The sequence below is a fragment of the Anolis carolinensis genome, chromosome 6 (assembly GCF_035594765.1).
Source record: "Anolis carolinensis isolate JA03-04 chromosome 6, rAnoCar3.1.pri, whole genome shotgun sequence".
Taxonomy (NCBI): Eukaryota; Metazoa; Chordata; class Lepidosauria; order Squamata; family Dactyloidae; genus Anolis; species Anolis carolinensis.
Genome location: NC_085846.1, coordinates 13910931 through 13923833, shown reverse-complemented (window position 1 = coordinate 13923833; position 12903 = coordinate 13910931). Strand labels below are relative to the sequence as shown.

The 12903-nt window shown below is 44.1% G+C and overlaps 1 protein-coding gene across 1 annotated transcript in view; it reads left to right on the top strand.

Moving 5' to 3' along the window:
* mapk3 (mitogen-activated protein kinase 3) overlaps positions 1 to 12903 on the top strand; it is a 19258-nt gene extending 6355 nt beyond the window's left edge. Inside the window, exons 2-10 of the mRNA XM_016996054.2 lie at positions 4408 to 4673; positions 6709 to 6891; positions 7490 to 7679; positions 7823 to 7939; positions 8625 to 8739; positions 8959 to 9090; positions 9746 to 9855; positions 10035 to 10173; positions 11120 to 12903. Coding sequence (XP_016851543.2) covers positions 4408 to 4673; positions 6709 to 6891; positions 7490 to 7679; positions 7823 to 7939; positions 8625 to 8739; positions 8959 to 9090; positions 9746 to 9855; positions 10035 to 10154 — 1233 coding nt within the window. The 3' untranslated portion in view covers positions 10155 to 10173; positions 11120 to 12903. The remainder of the gene's footprint in view (positions 1 to 4407; positions 4674 to 6708; positions 6892 to 7489; positions 7680 to 7822; positions 7940 to 8624; positions 8740 to 8958; positions 9091 to 9745; positions 9856 to 10034; positions 10174 to 11119) is intronic.

Sequence of the window (12903 nt, the reverse complement as noted above, 5' to 3'; positions counted from 1 at the left end):
AAAGAAGGAGCCTCCACAACACTCCGGGGCAGAGAGTTCCACTGTCGAACAGCTCTCACAGTCAGGAAGTTCTTCCTAATGTTCAGGAAATTGCCTTTCCTGTAGTTTGAAGCCATTGTTCCGTGTCCTAGTCTCCAGGGCAGAAGAAAACAAGCTCCCTCCCTCCTCCCTATAACTTCCACTCACATATTTATACATGGCCCTCATCATGTCTCCTCTCAGCCTTCTCTTCTGAAGGCTAAACACGACCAGCTCTTTAAGCCGTTCCTCATAGGGCTTGTTCTCCAGACCCTTGATCATCTTAGTCGCCCTCCTCTGGACACATTCCAGCTTGTCAATATCTCCTTTCAATTGCGGTGCCCAGAACTGGACACAGTATTCCAGGTGTGGTCTGACCAAGGCAGAATAGAGGGGTAGCATTACTTCCCTGGATCTAGGCACTATACTCCTATGTATGCAGGCCAAAATCCCATTGGCTTTTTTTGCCGCCGCATCACATTGTTGGCACATATTTAACTAGTTGTCCACGAGGACTCCAAGATCTTTTTCACACGTACTGCTGTCGAGCCAGGCGTCCCCCATTCTGTATCTTTGCATTCCATCTTTTCTGCCTAAGTGGAGTCTCTTGCATTTGTCCATGTTGAACTTCATTTTGTTAGAGGGTTGTTGTATGTATTCCGGGCTGTATGGCCATGTTCCAAAAGTATTCTCTCCTGACATTTCGCCCACATCTATGGCAGGCATCCTCAGAGGTTGTGAGGTATGGAGAAACTAAGCAAAGAAAGTTAATATATATCTGGTTAGTTTCGCCCCTTCTCTCTAATCTGTTAAGATCGTTTTGAATTCTGCTCCTGTCTTCTGTCTTCTTGGTGTTGTCTGCAAACTTGATGATTATGCCTTCTAGCCTTTCATCTAAGTCATTAATAAAGATGTTAAGAAGCAATTGGAAAAGGAGATTCACCCTATTAGTTCTCATTTTATTTATATTTCACTTGTATCTCTCGATTGAGACACAAAGCCACCTACATAACTTGAACTAATAATAATAATAATAATAATAATAATAATAATAATAATAATAATAATAATAAGTACATCCCACCACCATCTCCCAAAAAGGAACCAGGGCGGTTTACATGGTAACAAAAATGCAATACAGAAACATATAAAACATAAAAAATTGCCCACAACAATGAGTAACACCAAATAACATAAAATAACAACTGACAATAATTAACAGAGTACAATTTAAATTCAAATACACATAACTGGCGAAAACACAACAATAAATTAAATTAAAAAATGAGATATACAAACCAATAACATCCCAGCCACAATCCAGATTTTTTTTAAAAAAACCATTAAAATGACAGGAGTAAAACTTTGTTCTATTTAGGTTCCCCAATGTATATGATGCATAGCCATTTTTAAAGACCTGTTGGAATAGCCATGTCTTCAGCTCCCTCCGAAAGGATTTAATAGTGAGGGTTCGTCTGATTTCCCTGATTCCAAAGCCAGGGAGCCACAAATGAGAAGGCCCTCTTCTTCATCCCCAACCAACCATGCTTAAGACTGAGGTGGGACTGAGAGTAGGGCCTTCCCAGCAGATCTTAGGGCCCACACAAGTTCATAAGGATTGGGGGGGGGGGGGTTGCAGTTATGTAGATAGGCTGCACACAAACTGTATAGGGCTTCATATGTGATAATCTGCACTTTGAATTAGGGCTGGTAACTTATGGACAGCCAATGGAGCTGCTTTAGTAGAGGCGTGGTATGCTCCCTCCCTATAGCTAGTCTCAGTCAATAGCCTGGCTGCCGATCTTTGCACTAGTTGTAATTTTTGGACAGCCCCACATAGAGTGCATTGCAGTAACAGCCGCCTTGAGTCCCCTCTGGTGAGAAAGGCAGGGTAGAAATGTTGTAAATAGATAAATAAATAAATAATCCATTCTAGATGTAACTAAGACCTTTCAAGGTATACTGTAGTTGCAGCTGGCGCACAAGTTTTAACTGTGTGAAGGCCCTCCTGGCCACTACTGACACTTGAGCTTCAAGCGTCAGTGCTGAATCCATGAAGACCCCCAGACTGCGGACCTGTGTCTTCAGGGAAAGTGTAACCCCGTCGAGCACAGATTGCCACCCTCTACCCCAATCGGCCTTACGACTGACCAGGAGGAACTCTTTCTTGTTTGGATTTAATTTCAGCTTATTAGTTCTCATTCAGTCCATTACAGCCATCAGGCACTGGTTCAGAATTCGGGGAGCTTCCTTGGATTACGGTGGAAATGAGTAATAGAGCTGTGTGTCATCTGCGTACAACTCCAGATAACCTCACCCAGCGGTTTCATGTAGATGTTGAAAAGAATGGGAGAAAGAATGGAACATTGCGGGACCCCACAGGTCAATTGCCAGGGGTCTGAGCAGGTATCCCCCTGTATCACCATCTGGGTACGATCCTCTAGGAAGGAGCAGAGCCACAGCAAAGGAATGGTCCCAAGACCCATTCCGGAGAGCCGGCCCAGAAGGATACCATGGTTGATGGTACTGAAAGCTGCTAGAAGCCATCCTAGAAGCATGTGTCATATCATAATGATTTCTGCTGCTGTCTTTATTATTCTGATCCTGTTGCATTAATTCTATTTTTTGTTTATCTATTTCCCATACTTGTATCCCACCCTTCTAACCCTGAAGGGGACTCAGGGTGACCTCACAACCGGCAGCAATTCGATGCCCGACATACAAATTCCAAAAATACAATTACAATTAAAATAAAAAATTAAAACATAAATTATTAAAACAACAATTAAAATCACGCAAGTTCAAAATCGTAGTCCAGAATCAGTCCATTAGTCAATACTTTAAAAAGTTCTCAATTATTGCACTGCTATAATAATTATTATTAACTGCATTTCTATACCGCTTTTCTCACCCCTGGGGAGACTCAAAGCGGTTTACAACATAATAAATGGCAAAATTAAATGTTCAAATGTTTAGTCCCATAACCATGTCTTAATTTTTCCCCTAAAAGACAGGATGGAGGGGGCTGTTCTGATTTCATTAGGGAGGGAGTTCTGAGCCGTGTAGCCACCACTGAGAAGGTCCTGTCTAGCGTCCCCACCAGTTGCGCTTGCAAGGTGGGTCATAGAGGGAGATACGTTCAGATAGGTAAGCTGTGCCAGAACTGTTTGGGGCTTCATAGGCTAAAGTCAGCACTTTGAATTGTGCTCGGTAGCAGACTGGCAGCTAGTGGAGCTGACGTAGCAGGGGGGTGGTATGCTCCCTGTATGTCACTCCGGTGAGCAATATGGCTGCTGCCCATAGGACTATTTGGAGCTTCCAAACAGTCTTCAAAGGCAACCCCACATAGGATGCATTGCAGTAATCTATTCGGGAAGTAAGCAGAGGGCAGACCACCGTGGCCAAATCAGACATCTGAAGATATGGGCGCAACTGGCGCTCAAGTCTTAATTGTGCAAAAGCTCCCCTAGTCACCACCGAGACCTGGGATTCCTGACTCAACTATGAGTCTAGAATTACTCCAGCAGCTGGTATTTCTTTCTCTGGGTTGCCTATTCGTTTATAGCTTTATTTTTAGACTTTTGAGTCCAAACGTTTACCTTAGGGCCCGTATGACTAACAGGCAACCCACACATGTGTTGCTGTGAGTTTTCTTGGCTGTATGGCCATGTTCCAGAAGCATTTCCTCCTGACCTTTTGCTTGCATCTGTGGCCGGCATCCTCAGAGGCTGTGAGGTATGTTGGAAACTATGCAAGTGGGGTTTATATAGCTGTTCAGGGTGGCAGAAAGAATTCTTGTCCGTTTGAGGTAGGTGTGAATGTTTCCATTGGCCACCTTGATTAGCATTGAATAGCTTTTCAGTTTCAAGGTCTGGCGGTTTACTGCCTGGGGGAATAAAGCCCACACATGCTTTACAGTAAATTAAAATCAGGTAAAGAAAAACTCGTCTCGTTGCACATTATAACCAGAAATCCCACAGGTGTGACTTTGGCTAGCTCCACTAAGACTGCGATGAGTCAAGGAAACTAATCAATTAATAACTGCATAAACATTTTCTATTAGCACACTCGGGGTTCGAACACGTGATTACGGGGGGGGGGAAGGAGGATGAAGGGGCGGGGCCTGAGAGAAGAACAAGAGCGGGGCCTCGAGCAGGGGATTGGCGGCGCGCTGAGCCAAGGGGCGGGCCCGAGGGGGCGGGGCCTCGCTGGAGTGGAATGTTTTGGGTGCGGCGCTTCCGGGTTGAGTCCCTGACGTCCCAATCCCACCCAGGCGAGCTGCGGTGTGTATATCGCTATAGCAGGCAAACCCTGCGCATGCGCTCTGGGGGGAGAGAACTTCCCAGCCGCAGCTTCTGAGGAGCGCATGCGCAGTGACCATCCCTTCAGCTTCCCAGGCCAGCGCCTGCGCAGTGCCGTCGGGCGGTGTCGGTTCCGGGTAAAGCAGCAGCAGCACTAAGGAGCGGCTGCAGGGGATTCTCCAGCGGATCGGCCATGTCGGCAGCGACAGCAGCAGCGCCTGGTGGGGCAGGAGCCGTGCCGGTGCCCGGGGCGCCGAGGCTGGGCGTGGAGACGGTGAAAGGGCAGGTCTTCGACGTGGGCCCGCGCTACACGGACCTGCAGTACATCGGCGAGGGCGCCTACGGAATGGTGTGGTGAGTGAACGAGCGAGCAAGCGCGGAATGGCCCATCCCAGCCGCCGTACCCAGCGTTCTAAAATTGGCCCCGCGCGGCTGCCGTAGCCTCTGAACCAGGCCTCCGCCATATTGTTTTTTATTTTTAATTTAAGTTCCTGAACCTCCCCATAAAAGAGGGTGTCGTTCTCCATAATGTGCGCCTCTCGACCCTCCAAAGAACCCGTAGACCCAGCGGAGGCTTCTGGGAGTTGAAGTCCTACACCTCTGGAAAACGCTGCACTGTAAGCCCATCGGGCACATAAAACACACCCCAAGCCTGCAAAGTTATTGTTGCCGCCTACTAAGCTCCTCCCAGGGATTGGCCCGCTATCTCTCTGGGCCAATATTTGCCAGGCTTCTTGGCTAAAGCTCTGCCTTGGTAGAGTGCCAGCACCAGGCCCTTTTGTGAGTTTAACGCTGAGGGCTGCATACAACTGTAGAACAGGCAGGGGCAAACTTGGACCCTCCAGGTGTTTTGGACTTCAACTCCCACCATTCCTAACAGCCTCAGGCCCCTTCCTTTTCCCCCTCAGCCGCCTAAGCGGCTGAGGGGGGAAAGGAAAGGGCCTGAGGCTGTTAGGAATGGTGGGAGTTGAAGTCCAAAACACCTGGAGGGACAAATTTAAGTAGTTCTACACTGTAGAATTAGTGCAATTTGATGCCACTTGAAACAGCCATGGCTCAAGACTGTTGAACCCCCGGGATTTGTAGTTTGGTAAGGCACCAGCAGTCTTTGGCAGAGAAGGCTAGAAACATTGTAAAAACAACAACTCCATAGCATTGGACCATGGCGTTTAAAAGCAGTGTCAGACTGCATTCATTGTCCAGTGTAGATGCACCCCACGATATCAGGGAGCCTGAGGCGGCTGACATTGTTGCAGCAATCCATGAAGAAATTGTCCTTGATAGCAATCTTTCAGATAATTGCACTGCAAGAACCCAGTCGTTAGCTAAGCTTTTACCTTCCAAGTCTTTCATTGCCGTGTAGTCGTTAAGCCACACCACCAGATGTCAATCCCACTCAGTACCTGGTCTGTTTGACCACTTTAGATCTGTTTGACAAATGGTTTCACTAACGCTAAGGGTGCATCTACACTATAGCACTATAGAATTAATGCAGTTTCACACCCTTTTAACCACATAATTCAATGCTGTGGAATCCTGTGAGATGTTATTTTACAAAGCCTGTAGCCTTCTAAGCCAAAGAGTATTGGTACCTCACCAAAGTACAACTCCCGTAAATTCCATAGCATTGAAATATGGCAGTTAAAGTGGTGTGAAATTGCATTATTTGTTCAGTGTAGATGCAGCCCAAGTATGGCATATTGGTCCTACACTAACACATGACTTGTAGTGTTTATGTTAATATTAGCCTGTAGGTGTCTGGACTGCAGTAGATGTTAGTTATGTCTAGAAGGGTTCTCTAATCCAGAATACTTTTAATAATATTTTAGAATACCACACACAACCACCATATTATTGAATTGACTACATTGAATGGATGCCTAAGTTTCTACTTGAACTCCAATACTTGTAGCTTTTTTAGGCTGATTTATTCATGGCCATCTTTCTAAACATCATGTCTATGTGAGTGAAAAAGCCCAGATACATGATGCTTAGAATGATGGTCCTGACTTGCCTTAGAATTATTTCTCCATATTATTAAGAGTTATCACCTTTCAGGTCTCAATTGTGTCAACACTGGTAAGCTTGCCATTTGAATGCACAGTGCTGAACAGCTGAACTCTTATCTACTATTGCATTTCATTATCTATATTGTGAAAACTTGATGTTTCCTGTGCTTCTGTTCTTGAATCAATCCCATTGACTTAAGGTGCAAATCTAGGGCCTGTACCTGGCTATTTGCCAGTTTCTCTTGTAAAACATCACATTTCTTTCTTCCACTGGAATGATACTGGATAATTTCCACTATGAAAGTGTGCAGAAATAACATACTAAGAAGACAGCACAGATCTCGTGATCCTTATCTGCCCATGTCTTCCTTTCTCCACAGTTCTTCTTATGACCACGTGAACAAGATTCGAGCTGCCATCAAAAAGATCAGTCCCTTCGAGCATCAAACTTATTGCCAACGCACACTGCGCGAAATAAAAATACTACTCCGCTTTAAACATGAGAACGTCATCGGCATCAATGACATTCTGCGTGCCCCTACTATTGATCAGATGCGTGATGTGTATCCTTGCAGATCCTTGTTATCCCTTCCATGTGGTGGAAGGGTACCTTCATGAATGGAGGGTTATATGTACAGGGAATGTATACACTAAGTGACAATTTGTGTCCATCATCCCTACTTCTATCTTTGAACCAAATATGCACATTGGAAGCTTCAGCTGATCAAAAATAATAGTTTTCACTAGGACTGCTGGGAATTAATTATACTAGGAAGCCGCTTTGTGTTGCTTTATTGTTGCCTTCTGGCAATAGCTTCAGGTATTCTGTGACTACTTTGGGTCTAAAAACTTAAAATGCCTACTCAGTATCATCTTTGTGCATACCTGTACATTATGGAATTGAAAAGTGATTATAGTCCTAGCTGCCTTATGATGATGCGCTTTTTGATGAGACTCGTCAAAGTGAGTTTAGCTCCTGGTTTAGCTCCAACAGATGAAAGTCACCCGTTTGGAGGATGGCCATGTTGTTGCTTGTGTCATGGCTTCATTTGATTATGCATGTGTTTTATGTTTTGCCCTAAATAATATTCATTGTTACTTCCCTTGACTATCTTCTTTGCCTCCCCTTTCTTGGAGGAGGCACATTTCCTCTCTTTACAGATACATAGTTCAGGATTTAATGGAGACAGATCTGTACAAGTTGCTAAAGACCCAGCAACTCAGCAACGACCACATCTGTTACTTCCTCTACCAGATTCTCCGAGGGCTGAAATACATTCATTCTGCCAATGTGCTGCATCGGGATCTAAAGCCCAGCAATCTTCTCATCAATACCACATGTGACCTGAAGGTGGCATTCAGCAACTGTTGCTTCAGCCTCTTGTTGCTTTTCCCATTTGAAACCAACCTCTCTCCTACTGCATTGTGATTAAATCTTTGCTCATTCTGGGTTTGTCACTCTTGCCTATCACATTATTCTCTCTCTGCTTACAGATCTGTGATTTTGGCTTGGCCCGAATTGCTGATCCAGACCATGACCACACAGGGTTCTTGACAGAATATGTTGCCACCCGCTGGTACCGAGCCCCTGAAATCATGCTCAATTCCAAGGTAAGTGGCTCGAGATAGAGGGGGCTTGGAAGCCAGGGTTCCTTAAATAATTGTGCATGTGGTTTCCTGACTCCCTTGAAAAGAAAAATAAGATCTAGTTTGGTCTTAAATGAAAATAGCTTCTAAGCTATGAAACAGATAAACTAAAGCATTCCCTTTACATTTGAGAAGGCTTTTATCATGTTGTTTCTGTAGCTTACTGCAGCAAAAAGCCACAATACAGCAAATGACAGCAAAAAGCCACAATACAATTACCAGATTTTTTTCTATTTCCTGTCCCTTATCAGTTAAGTTTCATGTGACAGGATATCCACACTTACGCTTGTCCCTGCCTTCAAGCGCCATCCTTCCCATTGTCTGTTTTCTTCCTCATCTCTACATTACTTAAACTGCCACCTTATTTTTCTTATTGGGATATTGAGTTCTAAGATTTTTGCACATCACCTCCATTGTAGGTCTAGGTTTGGCTAAAAGAAAGAAGGTATTCCTGCATACTGCTCACTTACTCAACAGTTGAAGATGCTTTTCTCTATAAGGGATTGAAAATTTGAGTTTTTGTTCTGGTTAAAAGCTGCTGTAATGCAAGGGGCAAGAAGTGACATTCACAGATCAGTTGCTATATATGACTTTATGTGAACAAGAATGGACTAAGGATTCTCTTTCCATGTCTTTCCTCTCTTCTTAGGGCTACACCAAGTCCATTGATATATGGTCTGTGGGCTGCATCCTGGCAGAGATGCTGTCGAACCGACCCATCTTTCCTGGCAAGCACTACCTGGACCAGCTCAACCATATCCTGGGTAAGTGGAGAAAGTGGGGAGGGCAAAATATTTGGCAAGATTGTTTGAAAGAGATTTTCCTAGTTTGCTGTTAAATGGTGGGCTTTCCCTCATTTGATCTCTGGTTACACTCCTTTTAATGCCTGAAATCAACCTTGTTACAGATTTGATACCTGTTTCTTCTCTAAGCCTTGTCTCATCCTAGATCCCAAACAATGTTCTGCTTATCCATCTCTCCAGGTATTCTAGGTTCCCCATCTCAGGATGACCTGAACTGCATCATCAATATGAAGGCTCGCAACTATCTCCAGTCGCTGCCCCAAAAGCCCAAGGTTCCGTGGAACAAACTGTTTCCTAAGGCAGATCCCAAAGGTGAGGAAAAGAATGCAGAATATGCACATTTTATAGACTATGTGACTCATAGTGTGGATCCCAGAACATATATATTTGTCTAATGCCAGTTACCTGTGCTAGAAGTATTCAGTGTTTTATAGCCTGGAGCCAATCCTGAATTAAAAATTGACCCAGGACATCTGCTCTTTTTCTACTTTTGCTAGCAACTGCTTAGCTTCCTTCCTTCCATTATACTGGATTAGATTCTAAGGGGCTTGACAAGCTAATGCAGGGTAATTGCTAACTGGGTCCTCTACATTGGAGGTAGAATATTTATGAAAATATTAGATAAACTTTATGAGAATGTTAAAATATTATTTTGTGAGTGATCTGGCCAACCATTGTTGGAAGCTCATTGTCTGTGGGGTGCACGCAGATCTAGTTGGTCTCATGCTTTATGGAGATTTCACTTGACACAGTTGTAAGTCTGGCACATAGCCAACTCTAGGAGTTCTGACCTATTGCCTTAAAAACCAGCAGTTGCCATCCTAAACTGCACTCTGCTGCCACCTCTGGCTACGTTCCATCCCTACAACCATCTGTTTATCAACATGTAAGAAGAAATAGCATTGTTGCTTCTATTGCCATCTGCTGTTTGGTTGTTCATAGTACATTCTCTTATGTATCTTCTCAGCTCTAGACCTGTTGGACAAAATGTTGACCTTTAACCCCAACAAACGCATCACAGTGGAGGAGTCCTTGGCCCATCCTTACCTAGAGCAGTACTACGACCCCTCAGATGAGGTACTTGGTTCTTGGGGTTTGACAGGATTGGGGGGCAGAATGAGGAAAGAGAAAGTCCAGAACTCAAAAAAATTAAGCTTCTTGAACTGCAGCTCCCAGCATAGCTAGCAGGTCTGGGAGGAAGACATTTAAGAACCAGGATAACTGGATTTTATCTATCTGGCTTTGGCTCCCTCTAGCCCGTTGCTGAAGAGCCATTCACTTTTGACATGGAGCTGGATGACCTTCCCAAAGAGAAGCTGAAAGAACTGATATTTGAGGAGACAGCACGCTTCCAGCCTGGCTATCAAGGTCCCTGAAGGGTTGTTTGGACCATTGGTGAATATATCTTCATTTTTTAAAATGGACTACTAGACTTCAATGTATGTTAGATGTACTTTTGGCCTAGGGTTACTCTTTTGATTTAGAGATGTGGATATAACCTATGTTCAGATTATCAGAGATTTAAATGGCTTCATATTTCTGTAGTAGTTTTTTCCTAAGAAAAAGAAAAATAATCCTACAACTGATTAGTTGGGGATAGTTAAAATATGATTCAAACAAGTGAGTGAAACATCCCTTCACATTGCCAAAAGAGCCGTGGAAATGTTGCCATACTGAGGTAGTCCTACATAATGGGACTAATTCAAGTGGCAATCACTTAAAGCAAATTATGAAATAGATACAAAACACCAACCATGCTTCCTGTGTTTGCCTCACACACAGAAAGGCCTTTTAACTGAACTGCTGAGATATGTGTGATGCAAAGAAGTATTGCTAAATTCCCTTCAAATACATGTTGAATCTATCCCCACTTGTTGCTATAATTTTGCAACAGTTCTTGGTGTTCCAAGGAACTCTTGAAGCTTTGCTAACACAAAATTAAGGTCTGTTTGCATGTATAGAATTTGTGGATTCACTGTAGCAAGCTTGGTAAATTGCAACATGCATGGGTCCTATTTGAAGCTGGTAAAGTGTGGCAGCTCACTTATGCCAATAATCCTGTAGGGCAAAGGAGAGCAAAGGAGAGCAAAACTGTCCATTTGGCTTGGCCTGGACACCATCCAGCAGCTGTTCTACAGGCTATAAAAATTATTGCACCAGGAAGTACCAAATATTTCCTTACACAACACAGGAAGTGATAGTTGTGCTTGTATAAACTCTTCCTCCAGTTATGCCATCATAAATTACTCAAAAGATTCTGGTTTAAGCAATAGCCAACTGGTTTGTAGTCCAGACTGTTTGTCTGGAGGCGTAATGTTCACTTGATTTCTTGTTCTTACAGGTCTCTGCTTCAACAGGAGGTGATTTGGGACTGTACCCGGCTCCCCTATCAGATTTTTTGAGGGGAGCACAGGATTCAGGGAGTACCAATTTGGGGGTGCCCCTGTTGACTTGCTGTACAACTGCGCTTTGCTACGTGGCTGTGAACCCTGGTAACCCATCTCTGGTCCCCCTTAATGTGATGTGTTGGGGTGAGACCCTGGTGCCCAGGTTGGGGAAGGGGAGGGGCTGCTCCTCCTCTGCAGGAGGGAAGGGAAATCGGTTGCCCCTACCCTTTACACCCCCTTCGGAGAAATTGAAGGGGGAGTGTCATCTCCTCTTTTTTGGCATTTTATTGTCTTTGTTAATTAGTTAATAAACTAATGCTAAGTTTAGCAGGGCCATTTTTGATCCCTTGGGCATTATTAACAAGGGGAGTTGAACGTAAAATTCCGGCTCCTGGAGTCTCCTTCCAGTAATCCACTTGAACCTCACTACCCTTTGAAAGCTGGAGACAGAACCCAAAGATTCTGGCTCAGTTTTGCACAAAACTCTTCAAGAACACAGAGGTCCCAGTTCCTCCATGCACAAATGGAGCACGTCTATGCTGGCTTTTGTCCTTGGGTTAGTGCCATTTTGAAATGTCTGCAGTTGCACATCTGACCATATTCATCGCTGTGGGTCCCATCTGGTATACAGTGCAAGCTAAGATTCATCAGATGCTGAAAAGTGTGCTTGGTTTGAAGAAGGGCAGATGTCTGCCCCTCCTGCTTTAAATGTGTTGTTTTGAAAAGCTGTGCAGCTGGCAAAGAGGGCTTTCAATGTCTTCTGCTTCCTCCAATTGGGGAGGACAGAGTTCGTAGATGTCTCCCTCGCTTCCTCCCCTACCTGCATCTATCTGAGAAATTGGACAGCTGAGTATGCAAACTCTTACAATGCCTTGATAAATAAATTGGCCCTGCAACAACATGGCACTTTTGTCGTCTTGCTGCTATGAACTAACATGGCTGCCACCTAATTCTCCACTCCTTTATGATATTTTTAAACAACTATGTGTATTTTTAACGCCCAGTCTCTACCATGCAGAACAAATTCAAAAAACGGTTGAGCCTGCAGTGATCAGGAAACATTAATTTAAAAGGGAGGGAAAGACTGGGAAGATGAAGGATGATCATCTCTGTGTGTCCTGAGGGGACAGCCCAGTTATCCCATTACAACTGGCCAGCTTGTGGGCGGAGGAGGCACTTTAGATATGTGAGCAGTGAAAGGAGCAAGTTATTTGTTTTTGGCATCCACTGAAAGTGGGAATGAAGCCACTTCATTTCAAAGTGAGCCTTAAAGAAGTGCCACTTCTCAGATGGATTAACCTTTTAGGCCCTTCCATATGTGCATCACTTTGGATAAATTAAGACTGCTGGAACCTTTTGGTTCCCAAAGGAAAATTCTGTAAGCAAAAAGTGCAAAAAGTCTTTTGTTTCTTTAGCTTTCTGGCTGAGGAGGAAGCTTCTGTTCAAACAGCATTGCCTGGACTCTTCTCCTTCAGCCAAGTGTCCTCCAATGTGTTGGGTTACTCCTCCCACCATCCCTAGCCCTTATGTCAGTGATGGCAGGAATTGTAATACAACACATCTGGATGGGTCCAGTTGGAGAAGCCTGATCTTGAACATGTGGTGACATAGGATGGACTTCCTTTTTTGATGTTATATTTTGAAAGAATCTGGATTGAAGGGATTTAATGCCTCCCCATCCTCTCCTGCTTTGAATTGTATAAAGACCCTGAAATAAATCATTCCTTTATTCCTTCCA